Source organism: Zootoca vivipara, chromosome 3 (genome assembly GCF_965207765.1).
Source record: "Zootoca vivipara chromosome 3, rZooViv2.hap1.1, whole genome shotgun sequence".
Classification (NCBI taxonomy): Eukaryota; Metazoa; Chordata; class Lepidosauria; order Squamata; family Lacertidae; genus Zootoca; species Zootoca vivipara.
In genome coordinates, this window is record NC_142586.1 from 53144339 (window position 1) to 53159999 (window position 15661).

The 15661-nt window shown below is 41.7% G+C and overlaps 2 protein-coding genes across 6 annotated transcripts in view; both read left to right on the forward strand.

Annotated features, from left to right (window-relative positions):
* The window catches only part of PKIB (cAMP-dependent protein kinase inhibitor beta), a 33310-nt gene extending 28066 nt beyond the window's left edge, over window positions 1–5244 (forward strand). For all 5 annotated transcript variants that reach the window (XM_035109199.3, XM_088666061.1, XM_088666060.1 and 2 more), the window contains exons 2-3: window positions 2496–2673; window positions 3377–5244. In XM_035109199.3, the coding sequence (XP_034965090.1) occupies window positions 2526–2673; window positions 3377–3462 (234 nt within the window). In that variant the 5' untranslated portion in view covers window positions 2496–2525 and the 3' untranslated portion in view covers window positions 3463–5244. The remainder of the gene's footprint in view (window positions 1–2495; window positions 2674–3376) is intronic.
* Window positions 5245–7098: 1854 nt separating this feature from the next.
* FABP7 (fatty acid binding protein 7) lies at window positions 7099–15267 on the forward strand. Its single transcript, XM_035109200.3, has 4 exons — window positions 7099–10750; window positions 12422–12594; window positions 14073–14174; window positions 15017–15267. The coding sequence occupies exons 1-4, from the start codon at window positions 10678–10680 to the stop codon at window positions 15065–15067; spliced, it is 399 nt and encodes a 132-aa protein (XP_034965091.1). The 5' UTR covers window positions 7099–10677; the 3' UTR covers window positions 15068–15267.
* The last annotated feature ends 394 nt before the right edge of the window (window positions 15268–15661 follow it).

Here is a 15661-nt window from a genome sequence, read left to right on the forward strand (position 1 = left end):
AACTATCGTGATGGTGCTTTGAGAGATCTGCGTTCTTTTTGTTACTTGCTTGAAGTGAATTCTGTGACTCATTTCCTACAACTAAGCTGGCAGTGAGGATAAGCTGCTGACATAGTCCAAATAAAGAATAAGCAATCTCACTCCCTTTCTTGTATCCCTGCTGAAAAATTTGTGCCACATCTGGGCGAACTGTGTTTGCATTGGGTTTAATGCTTTAGTTAATGACAGTCTCGGAATGAATCATTAGTGACAGTTGGAGCAAATACGGTAATATTGACGTGTTTATCTTGATCAGGTTTCAGAAGTTTTATTTTACATATTCCCTTGAGGGATAAACACCAGACAGGCAAGACCTGCTCATTTTTAAGCTCACACTGGGTCTGATACTTGGCAAAAGAGAAATGTCTTTATGGCAACTGGAAGCTTCCAGAAAGACGGATAACTCTTTCAGCTGGAAATTAATTCTTGAGCCATATTTTTATGGCTCAGAACTTGGCAGTGAAAAATCTTAGTTTTTGTTTTTTACTTGAAGGCTTGCCCTGATGTGTACCAAAGGTTTGCAATGCCAAAAAAAAATTAGAAAACACTTAATTATATGTCAATTAATTTGTTGATGGCTTTAAAGCACAATCTTATACATGTCTACTCAGAACTCAGTAGGGCTTACTCCTAGGTTATGTGGGTTACAAGGTCAGTAACTCAAGTGACATGGTTTTATAGACTGATTATGCTCAACATAATTCCCCCGCCCCCATAATAGTATGCAACAAAACCCACTGAATACCTATAGGTCTCATATGTTTATCTGAACCAAATAAGATAATGGTAATACAGGATTGAAGCCAAAGTCTGTAGTGTTTTGCACACAAACCTGGGAATAATCCCTGTTGAACACTGTGGGACTTGCACCTGAGTCAACATGCATAGGGATGGATGTAAACTAACCAGATCTTGAATCAAGTTGCTTTCATGACTCGTGGCTTGTTTTCAGCTAGATGGAGTATTTTGTTGACATTGTTTTGAGTGCATGACCTCGACTGCCCTTATGAAGGCCAGATGACCAAAAAAAAAATCTTTTTATAGCTGTGGAGTTCTTGTTGTGACTAGAGCAGTCCTGTGAAGTAATAGCCATGTGATCAGATGCACTGTACAGCACCAACTATTGCTCCATCTTAAAATCTAGGTGATTCCATATGCAGCTGAGCCCTGCTGTATGTCCTGGTGTGGTCCATGTATCCTAATGTGAGCAAAAGTTTATTCGGTCTGTACGGTTATTTCTCATTTTAAATGAGCTTGAAGCCTGGCTTTTCAACTCGGTGCTTCCCCCCCCCCTGTACAATATTATTTCATATCAGGGATTCGATCTTAAAGGGTGGCACTTGTTGTGGACTGGGGTGGTGCAAAGAGGCCCGTCAAATGGAAACTCTGGGGAGGGAGGGAGGGAGAGAGAGCACTAATCTGAATTTATCACCTTATCCTTCCTGATCATAACTCCTCTTATTAGGGGTCTTCACATACAATCTCCCTTCCACTGCTGCATTATTCCTGCTTCATGGGGTCAGATCTTCACACCTGCACTTCTGTGCCTGAGCAACCACATCGCTGGTTCTGTTATGGGGAAGAGCACTTTGCAAGTTCCCAGCAGCCCCAGGAAAGGCTCTAGAAATAATTGGGGGTGTTCTCCCTTGTAGTTCAGGGATGCTGAACATCTGTGGCTCATCACTGAACCACTTTCCATGCTGGTTGGGGCTGGTAGGAGCTAAAGAGCTGCAGCTCCCGGTCCCCCCCCCCACTGTAGTCACATGATACCAGAGCCGTACTTCTTTCTAACTTCAAAAATGTGCTTCCTGGATTGCTGAGAAAATACATGTTTTTATGGTTGTGCAACCAGATCACATTACCATAAAACCGTACTATGAATCCCATTTGTATCTATTTTCTTCAGTCGGAAGCCTGTAGCTAGCTCCCAGTCTGTGTGCTGTACATTTGAAACAAAAGTTTCAGTTCTTTCTCTTTTTCCATATCTTTCAGAATTGTTGGGACGTTTTCTCTCCAACTTAGTGCACAAAATGCTCCTCTGAGATAGGACAATAACACAGAAAGCTGGTCACCTTCTATTTGGCTGACCAAACTACCCGCAAAATACACAAAACCAAATTGCCTATTCAAAGTTGCGAAAGTCCGCGGGTGCTTTTCTTTGTACTAGTCATGAATGTGGAGAGTTTTCTATTATGCCTGCTCAGTGCTGGTGGTTGAAGAACAAATGGGAAATGGAGAGAAAGGGGAAAGTGGATTCTGAGGATAAAATTTCAGCATCAGTGTGCTGAACCTCTGGCATTTACTAAGGAACAACTGGTTCTGTTCTCCCTTCAGCCAGCTGACATTTGGGTTTTCAAAAGGCGAGCTACCTTCCTCTGTCAAATAGCAGGATTACTTTGTGCTCTGACACTAGACTCTTGAAGCCGACAATCTTCTTTTTACTCTGTGTTTTTCAGTCAATGTTGCTATGAGGAAAGAAGTCAGAGATGACTGATGTAGAGCCTGTGGTCACAGATTTTGCAGCCTCTGGACGGGCCGGTCGCCGAAATGCCTTACCGGACATTCTGGGTTCTTCTGCTGGTGCTGGAACATCGGACCTACCACACAAATTAGCTGAGCTCTCAATGTCTGAAGGTAATGCAGACAAAATGATTGAGAACAAGATGTTACCCCTCATTGATGGCCAAGGGTTGTACTATTTCCTAGGTAATGACTTGCTTGGACTACTGCAATGTGCTCAACGTGGGGCTACCCTTGAAGGTGACTTGGAGACTATGACTAATCCAGAATGCAACAGTTAGACTGGTGGCTGGGAGTGGCCACCGGGACCATATAACACCAATCCTAAAGGAGTTACACTGGTTCCCAGGACATTTCCAAGCACAATTCAAAGTGTTGGTGCTGACCTTAAAGCCCTAAATGGCCTCAGCCCTGTGTACCTGAAGGAGCATCTCCACCTCTATCATTCAGCCCAGATGCTGAGGTCTCCCCCTGGTCCCCTTCTCTCTCCTCCCGTCTGTGGAGTCTGGGCTCTTTCATCCTGCCTGAGCCCGGGCACTCTCTCTCCGTGTCCTGACTTCCCTCCCCGGAGTCTGTGTTTCCTTCGCTACTCTGTGAGGAGCTACTCTTGATGATGGGGGGGGTTACTCTGTACTCCCTCCCCCTTACATTGATTGTAGAACCTCCCAGATTCTCTGAATTCTGCATGGTCCAATATTAACATAATCCATTTTTAACTCGGAATTCTCTTCACCAAACCTCCTAATGATCGGAATGTTTTGACCAAACTGTTCAGGGTACATCTAACAGGTTGTTTCTCATACCTATCTCTCTTTAGATGAAGGAGCTGCCGGCGGGGAAACGTCTTCTTCCAACACCACAACGGAAAATCAAGAAACGGAAGGGAAGAGCATGGATTCCTAATAATTGTGAAATGCTTGGTTTGTGGCGATCGCCAACAGATTCCACTCCCAGCGTATGCAAGACTCTGAAATACACAATACTTCAAACAGCTGGCAGACACGAATAAGGAGCTGTTGAAGGTTTTCGGTGGTGTTACTTAATCCACGAAATAACAAGTTATTTGTGTACTATAGGTCCACAGCCAATGTCTGCAGAATGCATGTCAAGGTTTTAGATTTGTTTTCAGTCCTGTAACGAAATCAGCTCCAGCATATCCTCTCGGATACGGTGTAAATAATCAAATACAACAACCGCCCCAATACTTGCTGCTGTTAGGTTGATCTCTTGAGGGCTTTGCAGAGGATAAATCCAAAACATTTCTATATTTGTGTTTAATGTGAAACATTCCTAGCCCTGATTGAGAGCTGGTGGTGCACTGTACTAATGTAAAAGATGTAGGGTTCACTGTGCTGCAGCAACGGAGCTTGACCAAGGCTTTAAAAAAGAAAGTAGAAAATGAATCCTGGGAGATGGGTGCTCCAGAGTGGAGCAGGAGAGCTCAAAGGCCAGAAATAACAATACATTTCTAAAAGCTATAAAATGGTAGGGCACTGAGGGGGGAGAGACAGCCTTGCAGGTGTGCTTTTTGTTTTAAGAGGTCCCTGGGAACTCTCCTCGCAGCACTTCTGTAGTCCAGCAAAAAGGAGCACTATCTAAAAATGTAAACAAATGAATCATACGGGAGCGGCCTTATACCAGCCCAGATTATTTGCCCATCTAACTCAGTTATTGTCTACATAGACTGGTAACAATGTTGATCAGTCTCTCTGGCAGAGATAGGGAGACAATAAATTGTACAACCCCCACATTCACACACTGTTTCAGGAATGGGGAATGTTGGACGGGCACCATGGGGACAATCTAGTAGGTAACCCATGGCTCTCATGCAAGCACAAGTCACACAACAACGGCCATTGGCTGATGGGAGCTGTGTTCCACACAGCCGTCACCATGGCAATGGGCTGCTCAGAGTGCCACATTTTCCTGGCCAGAGAATACAGAGTGTTCAGAACATGGAAGTATCTCTGAACCGTAGGAAATGTCTCTGGATCCCTTGTAACAATGGCACATGTGTTGTGCTACTATCTGGAAAGGCACTCCTTTCTTCATATTTAAAGTAACCTTTTCTCTCTTTCCCCCAGCCCTATCATTTTTTAATTTCTCCAGAATCCGAGGCTATATTAAGCCGTTTATTTATGACATAGAAGACTGTCTAATCTTTGGAGGAAATGGAATGTCACCTGTCTGTAACCCCAAGAAACCCTTTTGAAGTTTGGACTCTACCTAGAGATGTCCTGGTATACAGAGGAAAATGAAAAACACTCTTTCCTCGCTCCTTCAAAATGTCACAAGGCAGTGAGATCACTTAGGATTTTAAAATCCTTTTGAGAGCATTCTGCACTGCCCTTTCTCAAATCTGACTTATTCGGTGATCTCAACCTTCTGTGTATCCATAAGTTTCTAAAGTGAACTAGTGGCATTTGTAATTGATTTAAACTTTTATTTCATTTCAGCATGAAAAATGAAATTGGTTATCTCTTCATTTGGTCTTTGTTTGTCTTTTGTCGCTCGTGTCTTCATAAGACCCAGGGACGCAAACTTTTCACTTGAGTTAGGATGTGGGTTTATTGGCTCATAACTGATCCTGTTAAAATCAACATTCAAAGCATTTTCTTTCAATATATATTTTGTCTGTACCAAAGGATTGATTCACATTTTATAATAAAGGTTGTATTTAAAATATACTGCATATGTTATTTGTACAGGAATTCAAGAGCACACTTGTATGAATTCTTGCACCCATAGCAGTATAATTTTGGATGGGGTACCATCCAACTTCGTTATTTGCTCTGGCATCAAAAGTTGCTGTTGTTGGCATCCATCTGTCTTGGGAGACAATGGAAGAGTGTACCTTTAGGGGTAAAGTCAAACCATTGGAGAGTTATAGCACTTGCTGTGGCTGTAGAGACCAATACAGGAGAGACATGTTTTATTGCAGGTGGGGCAGATGAAGGCATCCAGTTCCGCTGTTACAGATGTTTCTTCTCTCTGCACTCCTCTGCACTCCTCCTCCTCTGGTCACTGCTGTGGATACACAACCTGACTATCTGTCTCCAGGCACTGCCAAAGATGCCTTGGGTAATCATAGTTTCAAAATGTAGTGGGTTGTACAGTTGTGCCAATAATTGCCATCATTGCCACTTGTCATGCACCAGCATCATACGGAACTATCATGTACAGTAATACAGACATTAGAAACAGGCAAGATGAGCCCCATCCTTCCTTGCCAAGAATTGACCCAAGCGGAAGTTTGGCTATCAGCTAGGAAAAAAATGCATACATTGGATACCTAGCAATTGCTTGTTATTATAGGCCTTGCAAGTGACAAGTCAGCAAAGCAGAATTTTCTCACTTGTTAGGAGCACAGGAAACGGCCTGAGGATTAGTCAGTTCTTTGGTTCATCTATCTTGGTATTGTTTATGGAGGCCTGTGACATCATTTGCCTGCACCCAGGCTGGGTCCAGGCTCTTGATAAGAAAATTGTGTGCAGCTCCAGCATCCCTTGGTCTCTGCTGCAAACAACATTCTGTGATAGGGAAATGGGTTTCTCCTCCCCTCTATTTCACACACCAGGTGCTGCATTCATCCCTCTGTGCTCCATGGCAAATCTGTAGCAATTTGTACCAAATGTTGCCACCTGCCTCTGGGCAGGATTCAGCTGAGATGTGTGCATGGGAAAAGGTCTGCTTGCTCAATGAGACTTTCTCCCCCTCTTCCCTCCTGTGTGCCCCCTAAGTCTATTCTGGAGGGTTGAGGCGTAAACCAGAACAAGTTTGGGGGGGGGGGAAACTCAGGGAAGAGAGGAGGGGAAAGTCTCATTGTGCAAGCGAACCTCATTCCATGTCCACATTCCCTGCTTGATAATACACTGTGTTCCACCCAGTGCCGGATTTGCATATAAACTAAACAAGCTATAGCTTAGAGCCCCACTCTCCTGGGGGCCCCAAAAAATTTAAAGGAAAAAAACCTGGATGTACATTTCCAAATTATAAGATAAAAAACCATATAAAATAAAGCCTACATACAGCAACAGTGTTTTGTGTTGTGTAGGCTCCTGTTTATTATGTGCAAATGGCTTTAGATACCTATTAGGTCCATAAATTACCATATAGCACATATTCAACACAAACAACAACGACAATTTGTTGTTGACAAAGGACAGCTGGACTTCTAAAGGGCCCCATTACCTTCAGTAGCTTAGGGCCTCATCAAACTTAAATCCAGCCCTGGTTCCACCCCACTGAGTTCCATATTTGGGGGAGGGGGTAATTGAAATGTTTGATAGTAGTAGATACCACAGTATTCTGATAATGCTTTGCTACAGGTAAAGGTAAATGCTTTCCTACAATTCACTCAGGTCACATTTCCTCATCACATGCAAGTCAATCATGTCCCGGATGTCAGTGATTCTGCATCTAGACTATTTTCCAAAGCTAAATGTGATGAACTGGAGTGTATATATGTTACCTTAATGCTGTAAAATATGGAAACCATTCTGCAAAGTCTTTTACCCTTTTACTTTCTTGTTTCCACAGTTCTTTAACAAGCTGTAAAGTTCCAAGATAAGGTGAAGGGGCTGCAAAGAACAGACAAAGTTGGTATTGCTTTCTGCAAGCAGTAGATGGCGCTCTGCACCCATTTGAAGTGAAGCATTTAATATCCTGCAGACCAAGCTGTTCCAGGCCTTCAGCTCAATAAGGCTTGTGCCAGATGGACTTTTGAGGAACAGAACCTGTCTTGGACATGGGTTTTCCTCTCTGCACAGTACTTCCGAACACACAGAAACCCCTATGCAAACTGTATTATTCTTTGGTGATAAAGTCGTAGACTAACAAAGCACACTATTGAGCTGTGGGGAACACATGCTACACAGCTAGAATATATTATTAATACATTTTTATGACACCTCCCACATTGGTCTTAAGGGAGTGTACAAACGTTTTAACATAACATAACATAACATAACATAACATAAAACATAACATAACAACATAACATAACATCTGCAATGCAATTTAAAACACACCTCATAACAGCAAGAATAAATGAAAAGCAATGTACTGAAATTATAACAATGTAACAGCAAAGGCTGGCGGTGGGGATACAAGTAATGTTTTTAGAAGGCACTTGAATATCAAGGGTTGTCTGAGCTGGGAGAGAAGATGATCTCAAGAGAGAAAGGGAGTCGCCACATACCATCTCATGCCAGGACACTCTGGAAAGGAGAGGGTATGAGGAGTGAGGGAGCAAAAAGTGTGGGAAGGCAGGGATTTGGAGAAAAACGTCATATGGGTAGTGGAAAATTGCTAGCGGTACAAGAAGCTTACTATCCACATAAAATGGCAGTACATTGGTACCTCTACTTACGAATGACTCGACTTACGAATGTTTCTACTTACGAATGGAGCTCCGTCCGCCATCTTGGATGCTGTTAAGATAGGATTTTTTCTACTTACAAATTTTTAGATAGGGTTGCTCTGACTTAGAATTTTTTTCTCCCAATGCCTATGGGATTCGACTTACAATTTTGTTCGACTTATGAATGTGCGTTCAGAATGCATTAAATCCGTAAGTAGAGGTACCACTGTATGGATGAGCCAAATGATACTATCTAGCCTTCTGAGTCTTTGGAATTTCACCGGGTCCATGGAATTTCACCAAGTCAGATAGCTGTGCACACAGGATTTGATCATTTCTAAACAGTTTAGGAGACCTTATCACAGTGGAAAGATTAAGGCAGATTCCTGCAGCTATTTGTCTCTTGAGAAATTTCCATTATGGCCCTGGTTCTATCAAAAAGGATGCTTTCAAATGGTGGATGTGTTTAGATAGTAAGAAGATACAGAGCCATGTCCCTTTTTGACCAGTCAATGGGTGGGGGAGAAATGAAACCAACCCCAAAGTTGGCCACCTAACCGAAAGGTCATAGGAGTGCTGTGAGCTCTTCCTGGGAGAACATTTCTCTGACAAAAATAGGGACGTCCTATGGAAAAGCGGGACATTCCTGGATCAAATCAGAAACCGTGACAGCTTCTGTAAATCTGAGACTGTCCCTGGAAAATAGGGACACTTGGGGGGTCTGTTGCATGTATGTATGGAGGGAGGGGCTTAGTTATTTATTTTTAAATAATTTTATATTGCCTTCCATTAAAAATAAATCTCAAGGCAATTCACAATAAAACAGTAAAAATATAGTACAAGCAACAAATACCGCAGCAACAGAATCCCAGTAAATTCAGCATCCTACACCACAGCATCAACTAGCTTAAAATGTATCAAGTAACTCTGGGGCAGCTGGTCCTGCACAGCAAAAGTGTCGCTCCAGTTCTCTTGATTTCCTTTGGTGACTGGAAGAAGAGGCCATTGAATTTGTTATCCCTGAACGCCATTTTCGTATGTGCAAGGTATGACAGTGACGGGAAGCAGTATACTGCCACAGTGGCTATCTACCTAGCAATTTGGGAAGCTGCTTTGTCCTGAGTCAGGCCATTAATCCATCCAGCTCAGCACAGCGACTAGCAGTGCTAGGATTGCAGACAGGAGACAGTTGTACTGGGAGATGCCGGGGATAAAATCTGGGAGTGTCAGCATGCAAATGAGATGCTCTGCCACTGAGCTAGGACCTTCCCCAAAATTATTGCTATGAACATAAGAGACTGCCTTATGCGCCATCTAATTCAATATTGTCAGCGCTGACTTGCAGCAGTTTTCCAGGGTTTCAGGTGAGGTTCTCACCTAACCCTTCCTGGAGATGATACAGTGGTACCTCGGTTTATGAACATAATTGGTTCCGGAAGTCTGTTCATAAACTGAAGCGTTCATAAACTGAAGCGAACTTTTCCATTGAAAGTAATGGAAAGTGGATTAATCCGTTCCAGACGGTCCGCAGAGTACTTAAACTGAAGCGTTCATAAACTGAAGCGAACTTTCCCATTGAAAGTAATGGAAAGTGGATTAATCCGTTCCAGACGGGTCCGCGGAGTACTTAAACTGAAGCGTTCATAAACTGAAGCATGGGTGTAATTGGTTCCGGAAGTCTGTTCATAAACTGAAGCGTTCATAAACTGAAGCGAACTTTCCCATTGAAAGTAATGGAAAATGAATTAATCCATTCCAGATGGGTCCACGGTGTTCATAAACCGAAAATTCATAAACCGAGGTGTTCAAAAACCGAGGTTCCACTGTACTAGGGATTGAAGCTGACACCTTTTGAATGCATGTGCTCTATCAATGAACTACAGATTTATTGCATGTCTTCTTGGTGACCCGTACCTCTGCACATAAGGGGGGGAAAGCAGTCAGTGTTAAGTCACAAATCTTTGGGCCTGTCTCTGTTCAAAGTCTGGGGGGGGGGGAGGAACATTTTGTGTGGACTGAGTTAAGTGGCATTGTTGTAACAATATTTTATACTATATCTCACTTCTTAAATACCCTCCATTTTCCTTGGAGAAACAATGTCGCTTTAGTCAGTGTATATTACCCCTCCTCTTGATATAGTTCATTCCTTTTTGGCATGGGCTGGGGGAAAGGAGGGGTGGGCAGATATGCTAATTCTATCTTTCATACTTCCCCCTTTTTAGGGAACAAGGGGTTAATCCCCGGTTTTCTTTGCAAGACAAATAACAGCCCAGTGTCTTTTAAAAATCTTCACCAGCATATAGCGTTTCAGTGGAAACTAATCTGAATGTCTTATTGTGTGGCTCTCCCTTTTGAGGCCGCCACCTCCCTGTGCCAAGTTTTCAAACACAACTTAAAAGACCCTCAGACATTTTTACATTCCCCTCACTCACAGAAGGAGCCTCTTCTTCTCCCTCCCCTGATTTCCAATCTGAATAGGATGGCTAGTCCAACCAGCTCTGTTGACCCAGTGGCCTGATCCAATCATCTAACAGACTGGAAAACTTCCTTCCCCCCAACTCTCCCCCCCCCCTTTTACTCTGCCTCAAAGGAGCAATGAGGAGGCCTGGGTGGAGCCTCCAATTTAAGTTATTTTCGAGTTTGCGTGCCTCTTCCATCAGTAAAGAGCTGGAGCGAAGGTGCAAGATTTGAACACAGGAATAGTAACACCTGCTCTCGCACCAGCTGCTGCCTCTCCCTCTCATTCAACAGCCAAAATGGTCGAGGCATTCTGTGCTACCTGGAAGCTGATTGACAGCCAGAACTTTGATGAGTACATGAAGGCACTGGGTATGTACAAGTAACTGCTTTAGCCAGGTCATCCTAGGTAATTGACTCGTGCGGTTTATGACTGTTTCTTCTTTAGCACAGTTATAGAGTTTGGGATTTTGCAGTGTGCTAACTCATTGCAGTGATGTAAGTCTTGTGATGCTGACAGAAAAATAATGATTTTAATATTTTGAATAAGCATGCTTTGCTGCAGGAATGATGAACTATGTACTGTAATTTAGACCAGTATGAGGTAATCAACAAATGCTTGAATTTAAGTAGATGCTGTTTGCAAGTCTAAATATGCTTGTGAAGAAGTAAGTCTGAATGAACTAAGGCTGAGATTCTAAGCATGTACGGTTGGAAGTGCACTTATATTTATTAAATCAAGTGCATTATTATTATTATTATTATTATTATTATTATTATTATTATTATTTATACCCCGTCCATCTGGCTAGGTTTCCCCAGCCACTCTGTGCGGCTTCCAACAGAAATATTAAAATACACTAATTTCTTAAAGATTAAAAGCTTCCCTAAACAGGGCTGCCTTCAGATGTCCTCTAAAAGTCTGGTAGTTAACGCTTCAAAGAAAATATAGTTAGGACTGGGGTGTAAATGTACCGGTACATAGATATTGCTAGCATCATTTGAATGAATGTTACTCCCAAGTAAATATTTTCAGGAATCTTAGCCTTTTCAGGAATCTTAGCCTAACAATACGATACCAAGCACACTTACTAAAAAGTTCCATTGGAACGTTCCATTGGAAATTAATGGACTAAAATGCTTATTGCAGTTAATGTTTGAGCATAATAGAATTGGAAACAAAATTCTCTTTCAGTATAGCTGTCGTGGGAACTGTTTCGTGTGTGAATTCAAAAAGCGGCTGAGGAACAATGAGGGTGCACTGGCTCAGCTCTGTAATGGACGGCCCATGCTTTGTGTCGCTTTATTTTTTGTGGACAATAAATGACATCTGTTGCAGTAGCAAAGGCAAATATAAACCTGGTGCTGATTAGAGCAAAAAATGTCATCTGTGTGAGCAAATTGTAGCAGTCAGTAGACAAGATAATGATTGCATCACTGATGATTCTATATCCTCATTATTGCTTTTCAGTGAGCTAGCTCAAGCAAGTATTGGAAAAGGGGGGGAGATCTCCCTGTGCATAGACAACTATGCAATGGGTTGCAAAGTAGATGACTGAACAGAAAAAAAATATTCATGAGATCTTCTCCTTTGCAGGTTGACTCCCATGTAAGTCCCATGTAACTGCACTAGGATTGCAGACTTAACATTCACATCTTTATTACAATCACTTTATCTTGATTCGATTCGGTGTAATCTCTTGCCCAGTGCTGATTTTGTGAGCAGTCTTGAACAGACCAATGGAATGGTGAGATGTAAATACAATAAATAAGCAGAAGGAGATCTAAGTACTTCACTGGGATGTATTTAAGCCAAGGCTGGGCCGGATGGCTGGATGCCATGAGTGCTGTAATTGCATTCTGCAATGATTCTACATTGAGCAAGGAACTGGACTGGATGATCGTAAAATTTCTTTGTTTCTAGGGGAAACAGGATTTTTTGAATGGGGTGGCAAGACCTCCTCTCCTTTAAACTTCAGAATCCAATATATAAAATAACCCAGTTTCATTATTTTTATTTTATTTATTTTAAAAAAACCTTAGGAGTTGGCTTTGCTACTCGCCAAGTTGGGAATGTGACCAAACCAACTGTGATCATCTGCCAGGAAGGAGGCAAGGTGGTGATCAGAACCCAGAGTACCTTCAAGAACACAGAAATCAGCTTCAATCTGGGAGAAGAATTTGATGAAACTACCGCAGATGACAGGAACTGCAAAGTAAGTAAGAAACAGCTTGTGCTGCAGCAGAGATTTTTTAATTTTTTAAAAAAGCTAATCTTTCAGAATTGACAGGAAGTAAAAGAATACAGATTTTTTTTTGTCTGTTACCAATGGGAGCACTAAGTAAATCTTAATTAGGGCTGTTTTTCAGCCAGAATTCACCAGAACTCAGTTCCAGCACTTCTCAGATAGGCCCCATTGCCATTGTAAGAGAACATGGGAGGCATTCTTGGTGAGGTCTGACACCTCTTTTTCAGGAAAAATAGCACAGGTTTTATGGAAGGCAGGAAATAAAGAATGATTGATTTGAACTTATTCAGCACATTGAAACAATGAGGACACAGGGTTTTATTAAATTTTTGGGCCACCTAAGTTATGACACAAAGCACACCTACTTGGAAGAACTGTTCAAACCAATGAGATCTGGTTCTAAATAAATGCATTCAGTATGGGGATGTGATCCTATACAGTGGTACCTCGACTTATGAAGGCGATCCGTTCTGCAGCACTCTTCGTAAGTCGAAACCTTCGGATGTCGAAGTGTCCATTTTGCGCATGCGTGAAGTGCGATTTTGCACTTTGCGCATGTGCAGACCGCGCACGCCGCTTCTGTGCAGGCGCAGAATGCACGCGCGGCGAAAATACTTCCAGGTTTGCCGACTTCGTAAGTCGAAACCTTTGGAAGTCGAGGCATTTGGAAGTCGAGGTACCACTGTACTTGCCTTTCATCTTTTCCAAGGCTTCTGGGAGTGGCATCACCCCCTTAGCAGAGACCTCTGGGCATGGAAGTGTATCTGAAGAACATTCATTACTCCATTATGCATCATCCCATGACTATGTCTCAAATGGTCCAGAATCTGCTGGATAATAATGGGTCCTTGTTCTGTTCCAGAAATGCTTCTGTTTTGATCAGAACCTGTGTTCTTGACTTGAGATCAAACTCCACATTAGTATTTAGCAATCTGACTTTTAGAGTGAAGGATTTCAACTAAACATTGAATCCATTTACTGGATGATGTTAATCATACCCAGAGAAGACCCAGTGAAATCAATGAACTGAAATGCAAGTCCATTGATTTCAGTGAGTCTACGCTGAGTATGACTTGGTCGGATGACATCTATTACAATTCACTGAAATGTGTGAATGGTCCCTACACCAGGTCAAATATGAATTCTGGTACAGCTTTATTTAAACCAACTATGCATAGAAGAATCAAATTATTTATATATATATATAGTATACATTTTATTACCGAGCTGTTTTTAACTGTATTGTTATCAAGTTCATTGTTTTGAAATAAATGCTTCAAACTAATAATTCAGAGATTTAAACATATGATTAATTTTTCCATTGATAATCGAGATTTTGAAAGTCTTTAACTGTGGCTGGATGGGCTCAGAATTATTTGGATAAACTTAATGACACTTGCCCCATTCTAAATGAAACATCTGGTGTGTGTTCTTTATACCCACAGTCAGTGGTGACCATGGATGGTGATAAGTTAATTCATGTACAGAAATGGGATGGCAAAGAGACAAACTTCGTTAGAGAAATTAAAGATGGTAAAATGGTCATGGTGAGTAAATAAAGGTTTATTGAGGCCATATATGCTCATGTTGATAACACTATGAGGTATTTATTATGTCTCAGACTTTCTGATAGTCCCCCCCCTCTTCTGACCATTTATAAAGAACATGTTTAGCAGAATTAACATCTGCAGTTCCAATGTTAATAATAAACTAAACTGATAATGAACATTTTTTAAAAAAAACAGTCAAGGTGTAGCCATCTTACTTCTGAGTAGACATGGTTAGGATTGTGCAGTAAGTCCTACTTAATTCACTGGGTGAGTAAGATTAGGATTGCAACCTCAGCTGGAAGTTAGTTGGGGATGTTCTAACAATTCCTCTTCCTGCCGTCACATACTGACAGGAAATCCATGACTTTCATCTTCGGACATCTAATGAGAATTCTCAACATATCATTGAAATGTCTGTAACGAGGCTTTCTCTTCTATTACTTTTCATTCCTTGGTTTCTCTTGAAATTGCATTTTGTTCCATATCTTCTTTCAGACTCTAATGGTTTTCAGAACCTGCAGTGGTACATTCTAATGTGAACATCTTTGCCCTTGGTAAAATGGTTCTTGACTAGAACCACATTGTGCAATATACTGATGAAATAAATATAATGCAGTTTTTGAACATAAGAGCTGGCTGGCTGGATCAGGCTGGCCCATCTAGTGCACTATCCTGCTCTCACAGTGGCCAACCAGTTGCCTGTGGGAAGCCTGCAAGCAGGCTGGCTAATGTTTGCAACAATGGCTTGTTGAAGAATCACAGGATCTACATGGTGCTTTGTGTTGTGTCCAAATGGCACATACTAGTCCTAATCACCCCATCTCTCCTTGAATTTGCAGACCCTCACCTTTGGTGATATTGTTGCTGTTCGTCAGTATGAAAAAGCATAGAAATGCCACTCTCTTGTTGGGGTTTGTATGAAGAACTGTCTTCATACTATCATCTCTGAAATGAGCAATGCTGACAAGGAAGGAAAACCAAGTGCTAGTTTGTTTTTTTTACCTGTATATCATCAAATTGGCAAACTCTTGCTCTGTAAATTGCCAGCAGTAAAACTTTGCAATAAATTTCTGAAATTCTTGCTTGTCTACTTAAGGATTCCAATAATATTTGACACTTTATACAATTCAAACGAAACTGAAACCAAGAGAATCTTCGGGATTCATACGAATGGTATGGCTCAGTGAAAATAATTTTGGTGGGATAGCCCTTTTATTCAATAGTTGATCACAGGGAGGGATCAATTCAATAGTTGATCACCCCACTCCATCTGTCTTTCAAACTTATACATATTATCTAACATGAACACCTATATATTTTCTGTTACCCATACACAAGCCAGGTGTGGGATACCTTTGGCCCTCCAAATGTTGCAGGATTGCATCTCCCATTATCCCCTGGCCTTTGGCCATGCTTGTTGGGGCTGCTAGGAACTGTAGTTCAGCAACATCTGGAGGATCAAAGGCTCTTAATCCCTGTGGCAT